The 13,058-nt window shown below is 45.1% G+C and overlaps 2 protein-coding genes across 3 annotated transcripts in view; one reads left to right on the top strand and one right to left on the bottom strand.

Moving 5' to 3' along the window:
- The window catches only part of TPK1 (thiamin pyrophosphokinase 1), a 551,394-nt gene that overhangs the window by 435,532 nt on the left and 102,804 nt on the right, over positions 1–13,058 (top strand). The gene's annotated exons all lie outside the window — the stretch shown is intronic.
- On the bottom strand, positions 2,216–2,515 carry LOC146079645 (large ribosomal subunit protein eL39). Its single transcript, XM_083186331.1, has one exon. It carries the CDS (start codon positions 2,510–2,512, stop codon positions 2,357–2,359), a length of 156 nt encoding a protein of 51 aa, XP_083042457.1. The 5' UTR covers positions 2,513–2,515; the 3' UTR covers positions 2,216–2,356.

Genomic DNA, 13,058 nt, shown 5'->3' with positions numbered 1-13,058 from the left:
ACTGTACATCCTAACCCCAATCCCCCACACTGTGCATACCACCCCCATTACCCACACTGTGCATATCACCCCCATTACCCACACTGTGCACATCACCCCCATTACCCACACTGTGCATATCACCCCCAGTACCCACACTGTACATCCTAACCCCAATCCCCCACACTGTACATCCTAACTGCCATCCCCAACACTGTGCATACCACCCCCATACCCCAAAATATGCATACCATCCCCCACACTGTACATACCACCCCCATTCCACACACTGTATATCCAAACTCCCCATCCCCCACACTGTTCTTACCACCCCATCCCCCACACTGTACATCCAACTTCCATCCCACACTGTGCATCCTGACTCCATCAAACACACACTAGTCCTGACCCCATTCCAAAACCCTCACTGTGCTCCCTGTCACACCCCTCTCCCCTCCCTATCCATGCTGCACTCACCAACAACAATGGCAGCTGCTCCCTGGCAGAGGTCTTCTTAGTGTCTGATTGCAGTCTGTTGCACTGTCTGTGACAGTGTCACCATGTCAGGCACTGATGATGCTGAGCATACTCTGCTGTCATTCACCATGCTGCCTGACGCTGCCGAAGCTTAGAGAGGCATGCTGGGATGGGGGCGGAGCTGACTGATCTCTCAGCCAGGGCCAGGCTGAGAGATGAACGAGTCATCAGCAGCAGCGGGAAGTCCAGCTGCCCTTCATGTTTCCTCAAGGCAGCGACAGCCCCAGCGGCATCAGGTGCAGCACAGTGCCTGATGAATGTGTGTGTAGCAAGGATGCGGCTTCAGGATGGATGGTGGCCCTAAATCATATCGGGGCAGGGGCAGGGGGCAGCCTTACACGCTGAGAAAGAAACAAGCACTGGCAGTGACCAGTGCTGTTAAAGAAACTCGGCAGCGCCCTCCAGCGGCCAGCGCCCTAGGCAGCTGCCTAAAGCTGCCTAGTGGTAGCGCCGGCCCTGCCTGCTACACCCGTCGGAACCCAGGCCGGCCCCGCTCCCTCCGCTGTGCACCTGTCACTCAGCTGCTCCAGCCGCTCCCGCTCGCACTGACAGACAGGGCCGTCTTTCCCATTGGGCTGAATGGGCAGTTGCCCAGGGGCCCAAGGATTGTAGGGGCCCAGCCCACTGGGGAAGACGGCACTGCTCTGGGGAATGGCGGTGGGCGGCTGGGATGCGGTCAGCGGCGACTCAGCGGTGGCGGCGGTGATCCAGGCAGCGGGGGGCTGGGATCTTGATGTAGCAATCTGGGCGGCATATGTCGGGGATGCTCCGGGCAGCAGCTGTCAGTGTTGTCCATACAGGCAGTGGTGACTCAGACCTTGCTGTAGCGCTATTTGCCGCCGGGCGGGAAGCGCTGCTGATTCTGAAAATTCTGGCCGGACGTTGATTGGCCGGACGCTCAGCCAATCAGTGTCCGGCCAGTCTTTTCAAAATCTGCAGCGCTTCCTGCCCGGCAGCAAATCGCGCTACATCAAGTTCTGAGCGAGCTGCCTGGACGGACAACGCTGACAGCTGCTGCCTGGATCCCCACCACACACCGCTACATCAAGCTCCCAGCCACCCCCCCCTGCCTGGATCACCGCCGCCACTGATGAGTCACCTAGACAGATGCCGCTGACAGCTGCTGCCCGGATCCCCGCCACACAACTCCCAGCCCTCCTCTGCTGCTGCACATAGGTGGGTGGAGGGGGGCCCTAAAAATTATTTTGCCCAGGGGCCCAGTAGATTGTTAAGACGGCCCTGCTGACAGCGGCAGTATACATTGCCACTGCTGCCGCCTCCCTAGGTCACCCACTCAGCTCCTCAGATCACTCCGGCCGCAACAGACAGACTGCCTGCAGTCCGCCTCGGTGCCCCAGCGATGTGAACGCTCCAGAAGGTTTTCAGCTGAGTGGACTGTCACAAAGCTTCTCTCTAGGAGAAGACAGATCTTGTAAGGTGACAAGTAAAGCTGTCCCGACTGAACTTGGTACCAGGCCAGGACCAGGGGGCTGCAGATGACAGCTAGTATCTGTTCGGGATGGTATGGTCTGCCAGCAGTTTGAGGTAAAGCATTCAGATGCTGTGAGCATCTGTGGCTGGATGTCAGAAAATAAATGCTCTGAACATTCTCAGTAAAGTGAGAAGTGTACAGTGATATATTTCAATGATAGTCTCCAATAGCTGGATTGGATTGAGAAAGCTGGTGCCAGCTGTGAGATTTTTTTTTTTCAGATGTTCCGTTCTCGTTTATTTCCAAAGCAAACATTAGTTACTACTACAAATATAATAACTGTATAACAAGATGTTAATAAGGTCTTCACAAGGGACCCACAGGACGCATGTCTGCCATCTGCACAGCTTACAGGCCAAGCTTGGTTCTTCTCCAGTGTCTCCTCTTGGAGTTATACCTGATCTTATTTCCGGTCTTCATTCTGATCCACTGTGGGATTGGCCTGTTCTGCTTCTGTTTCTTGGCAAGAAACCTCTTAATTCTGAAGGTCTTGTGGGATGACATGGGGGCCCATTTATCAAACCATATTTGCGGCTAAATCGGTTTAGCTGCAAATACTAAGTATCCCCTAAATGTATCAAAGGGGGACCGCAGCAGGAATCTCCGATCCCTGCTGCGATCCTCCCTGCAGCGCCGCCAGCCGCATCCCCCATAGGTTTCTATGGGGGATGCGAAGCTGCCCGATGTATCAACATCGGGCAGCACGGTATCGCACCTCTAAACTATCGCCATTCTGATATGGCGATAGCCCATTATAGCCTATGGCTACACATCGCACTACCCGAGCAGGGCAGTGTGGTAAGAGGGGTCGGCGGGGGTCAGTGCATAACCATGCATGCGCTGACTCTCCGGGTTAGGGCTTCGCAGGGACGGGCTCATGGTGAGCCTGAGCAACCCTGTCACCACAATGGCGGTTGAGAAAGAGCGCCAGCTGTGAGATTTAGCACATTTTCCATCATTTTCCAACTGAGAAAATTATTATTATAATAATAATTATGATGCATGCTAAGTTTATTTACACAGTAGGAAAAAAAACTGTTTTATTTCATTGCAGTCATTTTTTATATATTCATATTATATTGCACTAGCTTTTGCATCAATGTTTATGTCACCCTGTGACAGGTTTCGTATGACACTCCCGCAAGCTTATATTCCAACCCATTATTTAAAATTAGAGATTTTAAATCTCTCATGCTGAATCCCATTATGAATCTCTTGTAAAAATCTCTTTGTGTGTGTATTCAGATTCAGTTTAGGGAAATCTCTCATGCTGAATCTCCTGTTAAGAATTTCTGGAACAAATCTCTGCTTATGTAGGGCCCTTTACCCAATTTCCCATCTGTACAATCTGACGAGGATCTGTGACAGCAGTACAGGCAGTAGCGGGGCAGTGTGATCATGATCTCAGCTCTGGGTATGGTATATACTCTGCTTGGCTTCCGCTGATGGCTCAGGGCAGCTAGGACATGTGGCTTTGTAAATCACATGACACTGTGCATCAGATAAATCACATGTGATTTATCTGATGCAAATTGGATGTACAAAATGGCACATCAAGTGTCAAATTGCATGTAGGCCTCCTGCGAAGCTGCCAGGGAAGTTCAAGAGAAATCAGATGCAATTTACAGGTCAGATAAATCTTACTAGTGTATGGGGGCCTTAAACCCCCTTCTTGGGGCATAAATTTAACCCCCCTTTCAAGCTGCCTTCCCTGCCCCTCCATGCAGCCTAACCCTAAATCAGAGATGTGCACCAGACTATTTTTGCTGGATTTGGATTTGATTAGTCGAACGGATTTGGATTTTTTTTTTCAGATTAAGGCTAAAATTACATCATTTGGGTCTTTTTTGTCCCTAGAGTAATATTAACCTCAATAACATTGTTTTCTAGTCATTTGCAGACATTTTTGACCACCTTAGTCACTGTACCATGTAGTCACAGTAACATATACAAATTGGGATGCAGTTAGCAAACAGTGGGTTACATAAAGCAGTCAGAATATCGCTCATAAACTTTGGGGGTACAGGCAGCAGTCATAATACCATTTACACAGTCAAGGTACAGCCAGTAGTCACAGTACCGTATACACAGTGGGGGTTTGGCCAGGGCCGGTGCAAGGTTTTGTTGCACCCTAGGCAAAATTGTTGCCAGCTGCGCCCCCCCCGAACAGCCCCCCCCCCCTTCACAGGCCTGATGGATTTTATAAAAATTACAACTATACACTCACTGGCCAAGTCTGCCTGTCCGAACATGGACCACCCTGTTGTCGGGCCTCTGTTACTTCAATCAGCTCCATAGCACCGCTGGCAGCCGGATTGACGCTGCTGCTGAAAGACGGGAAGGCGGCACTGACGACTGTTGCGCCGCTGCTGCTAGGGTGCACTGACGGTTTAAAGGAGGACGCTGCTGCGGAACGGGCAGGTGTGACTGATGACAGCAGCGCTGCCTCTGCTAAGGGGCGCGCAGATCGTATAAAGGACTCTGCGCTGCTGCTGCTATGAGATAGATGGGCGATATTGATGACAGAGGACTGGAGCTGCTACTGATAAGGGGTGGACGGGAGGGTGGCTGAAGGACCGCAGATTGCTGCAGTACAGAATACCTTTCCTCTCTATCCTATCCCGGCTGCCCGCTGCCGCCTCCTCTCCCACTCTCTGCCCACATCGCTGGATATCTGTTTCTGGGTGCTGGGTGAAACGTGGATGCCACAAAAATCATCATAATAAAATGTTGGGGAATTAAGTGGCGCCCTCTAGTGGCCTGCGCCCTAGGCAGCTGCCTAGTGGTAGCTCCGGCCCTGGTTTTGGCCTACAGTCACAATACCGTAAACACAGTTGGGGTACAGCTGGCAGTCACAATACCAAATACACATTTGGGGTACGGCTGGCAGTCAAAGTACTGTATACACTTTCCAACGAGCCCAGCCTCGTGTCTCTAGACCCCCGGGAACCGGAGATATCGCCTGGCAAACCTGTAATTTTTTTCCCCATAGGATAATATGGGACCCGTCAATTCCGACCCCCACCCAGTTCCGATGGCTGCCAGTTCCCGCCCTGGCATCACAGAAGCTTGTGGTTGATATCATTCAATTCCAAATCGCTCATTCGGTTCTAGAGATATTGCGTGTAAACCGATTTTTTTTATTTTTGAAATGTAATTTCATGGCTGTTCATGATTTTGAGGGCAGATTACTCTGGAACCAAACATTCCAGTTTCACTGGACCAAAATCATTCAAAGCCCAATCAAAAGTTCTTCAATATAATACTTGTCTCATGTAAATGGGTCAGTTGGTTCCGAAGATATAGCCGGTTAAATTAGATAACTGGTTAAAGGGGGGAGGGGTGGTTTTCTCTCCCCCTCACACCAGAAAATGCAGGGACTAGGCTGGTGTAAAAGGGGCCAACCTGGGAATGCATTTTCTGGTGTGAAAGGGGTATTATTTCAAATAGCCGGGACCTGCAGTGCTCTGAATACAGCCAGGCCCTGCCACTGTCAGTGGCTATCACTTCTGCCTGGTGGCGGCTGTCCCCCATTTACCACGAGCATGTATTCCCCCTTGGCAATGAGCATGTAATCCCACATGGCAATGAGCATGGAACCCTTGGCAATGAGCATGTAGAGAAGCAGTACTTATGTAGCATAATTTTTAATAGGCATTATGGTGTTTGGCATAACACATAATGGACATAATGGCGTGTAACTTAACGTGTAATGGACATTATGGTGTAAATGTTTAATGCGCGCCTTTGGTGGACAATGTCCCTGTTTATGAAGTGTATTGTGAATTTTGGCTTAATCTGTGTGGCATTATGTGAATTCTGGCTCAATCCATGTGGCATTATGTGAATTTTGGCTCAATCCATGTGGCATTATGAGAATTTTGGCTCAATCCGTGTGGCATTATGTGAATTTTGGCTCAATCCATGTGGCATTATGTGCATTTTGGCTCAATCCGTATGGCATTTTATGCATTTGGTTCAATCTGTGTGGCATTATGTGAATTTTGACACAATCCATTTGGCATTATGTGAATTTTGGCTCAATCCGTGTGTTATTATGTAAATTTTGGCTCAATCCATGTGGCATTATGTGAATTTTGACATAATGCATGTGGCATTATTTGAATTTTGGCTCAATCCATTTGGCATCATGTGTAAAGGGCAAGTATAATTGGGTCTAGTATTTTGTTGCATAATGTGTAGAAGTTGTATATGGTGTTGACACGCCCCCTGTTGAGTGGCCACACACCCTTTTCTGGAGCACGCCTTTGGCGCGCGCACAACTACATCCATCACTTTTGTCGCCATGGTGGGCCTGCGTACTTTAAATGCCAGTGCCTATTTTTAATTCCATTCCCACCCTCTCCTGACGCTCTCTTAGCATGTACACTGGCACCACTAACACCACCCCTCCCCCACCCAAACCCTTTTTTATCATGGTGCCCCCCCTGTCATTTTATCCTGGATCCGCCCCTGTGCACAGGCTGGTTATGGCCAGTAGGAACAGTACAGTATGCACAGTGGAGTTATGGCCAGCCAGCAGAACCCATGTAATTCTTGCAAGAAGCTCAGCACCTTATATGGGATCTAAGTCTCGTGAGAATCTGATGCCGGGAAGATTGCATCCGGCTCGCGAGGGGATACGAGTCTGTCAGGAATGGATCCCCACTGTCGGAGTGCTTTGGATTCCTAAGAATCCAAACCACTTATCACTAATTACAGCAGGAAGAACTGGAGAAGGATCCTGCTTCTGAGTATTAACTGCTAGTGAACTTGCAACAATCTTTAGATAACTATAGTTGAACTGGAACAAAGTAGCAGGGAGCTCAGGGATTAGTGATTAGCTACTGACACAGGAATCAGGTGTAACTTGTAGACTAGTTATACTGGCAATGAGCTGCTTGTGGGAAATAGTTTATATAATGCTGACTGCACTGGAATTGGATACTGGAGTTACAATATGTGAGAAGTGAGTATATGTGACTGAATTCAATAGTGTCAGCTGACCTATGGCAAAATGGTGGCAACCATGCAGCTGGACCGCAGACAAACTATTCTGAAGTTGTACACAGGAACATTCTGTATTCTGTTTTTAGATTTTTGTGGGTGGCCTGCATTATTCTACACTAACTGTGAAAAACAAAATATAGTAAGATTGGCATAGTGTTTGTTTACAACCCTGAGGTCATGAAATCCATCCCTAGCAAAGGAACTATATGGGGGGTATCCTATTAGCAGCGGTACTTCTTCACTACCAATAGGTTCACCATGGGATATCCTATTAGCACTGATGCCGGGGTCCTTTTCCCCAATACTGTGATAATGACCACCAGTGATTAAAAGCAATATCCAGACATTTTTTTTTGTCTGCCGAAGTGGCTAATAGCATAGCGCTCAATGTGTGTGGGGTAGGTCTGTGCCCGTTCCTGGGTATTTCCAAGTACTTAATTTTCTTCCCACATGGCAGAAATATACTGGCTTCATCTGCTTCCGACAAAACATGGTGTGTAACTGTGGCCATATGATTGGTAATATAGATTTTAAACTCAACTGGGGCATGGAATCATGTGAATTACTAAATATTATTTGTGTAATATGTCCACTATATAAATAACTTGTGAAATAAATGTAAGATTTAATACTGAAGTCCATTGCATTTTTCCCTCAAAATGACTATCCGTGTGTTGTACAATATTTTTATGGGTCAGATATTCTGTTGGAAAACTCTATAAAAACACATATTTCTTTTGTAGCGAATGTGCCCTGAAACTGTTCCCCAAAGACCAACACTGGTTACTGCAGGCTTTCCTGTGGTATACAGTAATGTTGAATCTAATGCAACTATTTTTAGTTTATGAATTAATTTACATGGGATATTAATTCAAATGCCTTTCTAAAATCAAGTTATAAAAACTGCTCCACCCTGATATATCATTTAAGTTATGAAGTAAAAAACCCACTAAATTTGCCTGACGTGATCTCTCAGCAGCAATTCCATGCTGCCTTAGATCTTGTAATGTGAGAAATTGGTTAACAATATTCTTTCAAAAGTGATTTGATTAATGTCCTTACTATTGGTATGAACCTCACAGTTCTGTAGTCATATTCTTCCTAATTGCCTTTTTTTGGAAGTACATTTCTCCTGTCACCTGGAATAATTTATTTATTAAGTAATTATAGTGCACACATATTCTGCAGCACTTTACAGGGAATATTTAGTCATTCACATTAGCCCCCACCCTAAATCAGCCTACAATGTATATACCCTGCCACATGTACACACTAACATACAGTATACATATATATACCCCTTATTCGTCATTTTCAGCGGCATGCCGAGTGCTTCCTTAGCAAATACCCTCAATGGGGTCATTCCCCAGGGACCAGGCCAGGGCTGGGTGGCCACAGGGATGATGCTTTGGCTGGGGGACCTTATCTAAAAAATGTATTTCTGCAATCAGAACCAGCTCAATGAGCCCCAGGCTGGTTATGCTTGTGGTTGGAGTTTTTAATTATTTATTTTCCTTATTTTTACACATAGATCACCCGGACCTGACTGTTCTGTGCGATGCTTCAAGCCTTGTCCACATTTGGCTGACGGCAAACTCGGCAGCCATATTGGGATCCCTTTACCGTCGGAAAATCTGAATCCGTAGCTTTGTAAATTAGTCGTATTCTCCGTTCGCATTTTCGGGCCGATTACAGCCAATCCCGGTCGTACATGTTCGTATCCGGGATCAGCCCACCCAGTGGTTGTGTAACTAGTTTCTTCCATACCTGTAATAAGCAGCCATCAAGCTTGCTACAGCCGGTCTGTTAATCTTTTCAGTAAGCTCACAATTGCATACATGTATGTATATGTGCATGTATGTTTAAATTGGTCCACTTTAGGACTACAAGTGCCAGTGGGCCCTTTAATGTCCGGCATGCTGGTGCTTGTGGTTCGTCAATTACCAACATCAGAGGAGGCTTACTGGGACTTTTAGTGCCACGGGCAAATCCAATATTTAAAAAAAAAATTGGCACTAATTTTATAAACCCACCACCCAGGGGTGCCAGGAATATTCCCGGACTTCAGTCCTGGCCCTTGGGTGCCCTGATGGGTCCCCACTCCCCCAGGGACCCCACCCAGTTCTGACCATTTGGGCCAGTGCTGACCAGTTCATGCCATGACCACCGGACTTATATAAAAGTGTCCGGCTGTGGCATTACCTCAGTGACTACTTTGGGGCCTTGTGCTGGTTTTAACGATATGGGGGACCCCTATGTCTTTTGTCCCCCATATTTTTGGAGCCAGAACGGGTCCAAGAAGCCAATCCTGAATTTTAAATTACAGGGGCATTTTTTCCCCATGTATTTTGACAAGCAGGACAGTTCAAAGAGCCCGGGGCTGTTTATGCGTAGGAGTGGGGACCCCACGCCATTTCTTTTTTTTAACATTCTAAAAACAATTGTACCTTTACTAAAAAAATCACACCTTTGCTTGTATAAAAAATTGCCATAAATCGCACACCATGTCTGTTTCACCCATGAAATTCATACCCTGTTACATTTGTGATTTCTGGGAAGAACACTCACATTTTAAAAGTGCAATATGATGCAAAATTTTGGATAAATGAAGAATCACACCCCATTACATTTGACCCTTTATGTGTTTTTATAGTAAACAGAAAGAAGTGTACATTTTTCCCATGATACTGTATTCATTGTCACTGAAATCTCTCTTGATAAAATGTATCTTTTGTAGTTAAATCCTCAAAATTAAGCTGGCATTACTTGAAATAGTTACAGAATATAATGGCTTTTACTGGGCATGCTGCAAATTCTTATAGAAAATTCACAGTATGTTACAGCAATTATTCGATAGGTCTGTTTAGTTTTAGTTGGTCAAAGTAGGCATCAAATAAACAACAGCAATGCTAATGTATGTCTTCTCATCAATATGTTAATTAAATGTGTGTATATAATTGTTACAGACATGCCATGAACACTTTTCTCACTGTCCATTTTATTCATTGCATACTTCAATATGCAAATAACTTTAACTGAATCTTTCTCATACTAATCATATGTTTAAACATATCCTGACAGTTATTGCTAAAAACCTAATTACTTGTAATGACTTGCATAATTCTACACTAGTTGCATTGCGGGTGCATATGTTTTAATAATTGCTAAAGTAATTTAATCAAATCTTTCCATTTTCATTTCATCATGGCTATATTAGGTTGAATTGTCGTTCAATTAGGTTAGTAACAATGTTACATATATCTTAAATGTGCCAGTTGCAGTTTGATGTGTGTTTTCAGTGAAATTTGCATGGCCATGAGGGTCCTCCCTAGGGCCCTTATTCTGGTTCGTGCGGTACGGCCCGCGTGCGGCCGTACCGCCGATGTTTTCCGTCTGCACATGCGCAGAGGTCAATCTGCGCATGTGCAGGCGAATTCGCCGCACATAACGTTAGTACGCCGCAAAGGGGGCGTATAGGGGCGTGAGGGGCTTCATGCCCTCATTTCCCTATGTATACGCCCCGCGTTTCATGGGCGTTCCCATGCAAACGCGGGGCGTACGCATGGTAATGAGGCCATGACGCAACTCATGGGGGCGGAAAGCTGACGTCGCCGGATGTCAGCTTTCAGCCCCCATACAAGCTACCACACGGACGATTGTCCGTGTGGTCTCAGCTTGCGGGAGCTGCCGCGGCGTGCGGACCTGCCTTCGATGGTCGACGACCATCGAATGCAGGGGGCAGCTCCCACCATGGTGGAGGCGTACGCCTCCACCATTTTCATGCGGATCGGCAGCCGTCCGTGTACGGACGGCCGTGCCGATCCGTCTTGTAGGCGGGGATTCGTCTGGTGCGGTCGGAGCCGCATATGCGGCTCGACCGCACCAACCAGAATAAGGGCCCGATGACAATGGTCTTCCCCAAAGTGAACATGAAGTAAGCGATGTAACAAACGCACATCTCAAAGTCATTTATATCCGCTTGTTCATTCCCTTACCACAAAATGGAATGATTATTCTAATATATGAGTATTCTAGTATACTTCTAAATGCAACAACTGCACACCTTATAGTTAACATGCATGGAGGAAAAACATTATATTATTATTGTGGATAATATATTTCTAATTTACATAGAGAACCCAATGTTAATATTCAGCGGCAGCTCCTACTTAAATTTGGCTGGGATGCTGCCACTACCCACATGCCCGGAGAGGGGATTGCCACAAGCCACAGGTCCCACCACCTGCACAATGGGTCCAGAGGATGACAGGACCATTGCATAAGTAGGAAGCTAGCTTTCTACTTATCACAGCCTGGACTGGCAGTCCTGGAGTCCTGGATGGAGAGAACACCTCCGAGTGGGACTGCCTTGGGTGTCTGTGACTGACATATAGGACTTCCAATAGTAAATTGCTGCCAGTCACAGTGAAGCCAGTTCACTCAGGGACTGTATCTTGATTTTATATAGGTAAACTGAATCACAGAATCTCAATAATTATGTTTTGGTCTAAAAAGTGCAATTCTGGCAAAGGATTTTGGCACAGGTTTGGCTCCAGATATATCTCAGATTGATGGCTTCTCAAATTTTGCTTCCAAGAAGATTGGTGATTTTGCATTACTTGCTCCATCTTTGCCCAGAAAACACTTCTATTCTATTTTTTTCATACAAAGAGAATCTTTTTTTTTTTTTATATAACATATGCATAAATAAAGATTTACATATTCTATTGGCAAACAAAATTTAAATCACTTTTTAACAGCAAAAATATTTGCGTTGTAATCTGTTGCTTGACAATTTGGCAGGGGAGTGAAATATTTACCATTAAATATTTTTGAAATGTATAAAAAAAAGTCTTTGTGGTAGGACCACTTTGTTATTTGTGTTGCGTTGTGTGTTGCAGACAAGTTTGTTCTTACATTATTGCATTGTCCCCTGATTATGCTGACACATATTGGCATTTCATATTTCATCTGGCAGTGCTGCCCAGTAATAACCATGTGTTGCATGGATTCTGTAGCCCAGAGGAATACAATATATCAGTGTTTCATCTCCTTTCAGTGTTTTGTCTAAATCATGATCTTACACAACAATCTGTTTTGACATTTCCAATATTGTATTTTCTGCTTTATACAAAAACAGGATTTTATAAATAAGGATATAAATAAAATCCCTAATTGTTCTGTGCCTACTATTTCCTACATTTCTCTCAGCTTTTCTATCCCATATAAAAAAGGAAGACTGGTGTCCTTATCAAGTCTATTCATATCCAATCTGATCTGTCATATTGCTGCCTTTCAAGACAGAATAGTATTTTTGTGTGTTGTAGAAGAATTTGGATGAATGTTTTATTTGACTTCTCCGTCAATGCGGCTAAGTAACTTTAGTTTTGCAAAACTTTTTTCAGATTATAAATGAATGGGTTTATTTTAGATTGGCTATGCTAGTAAACAAACTGTGTTTTTTTTTTTGCCATGCTATTTCTCAGCAAATAAAGCATACACTGATCTATGAAAAGAATAATAAAATGCCATTCAGCTATAAAATGGGATTTTTTTTCTGCCAGAAAAAAAAGTATATAATTGAGCAATTTATGACATGGAACAAGTTTTCGTAATATAGCAAGATAAGAAAATGCAAATTCAGTAAATATCTTACAGTGCATCCTTCAGTACATCCATTTTTCCTTGGAAAGTAGGATGCTTGGGTTTTACAAGTATATTTTGTTATGGTTAGGATTACTGCCTCACAGTACTGAGGTCATGAGTTCAATTCAAACCATGGCCCAAACTGTGTAGAGTTTGTATATTCGCTCTGTACCTGCGTGGATTTTCTCCGGGTACTCCAGTTTCCTTACCCAATTAAAAAATATACTGGTAGGTTAATTGGCTTCTGGCAAAAATGAACCCTAGTGTGTGCATGTGGTAGGAAAAATAGACTGTAAGCTCCACTTGGGCAGGGACTGATGTGAATGCCCAAATATTCTCTGGAAAGTGGTGTGGAGTATGTGTGCGCTATATAAATAACTGGTAATAATAATAT

Source organism: Crinia signifera, chromosome 5, assembly GCF_055691185.1.
Source record: "Crinia signifera chromosome 5, ASM5569118v1, whole genome shotgun sequence".
Classification (NCBI taxonomy): domain Eukaryota; kingdom Metazoa; phylum Chordata; class Amphibia; order Anura; family Myobatrachidae; genus Crinia; species Crinia signifera.
The sequence above is the reverse complement of the archived record's forward strand: the minus strand, read 5'-3'. Positions and strand labels throughout refer to the sequence as shown.

What these genes read in the sequence shown, in the direction of transcription:
- LOC146079645 (XM_083186331.1), bottom strand. Translation starts at nt 2,512, where the DNA reads ATGTCATCCCACAAGACCTTCAGAATTAAGAGGTTTCTTGCCAAGAAA.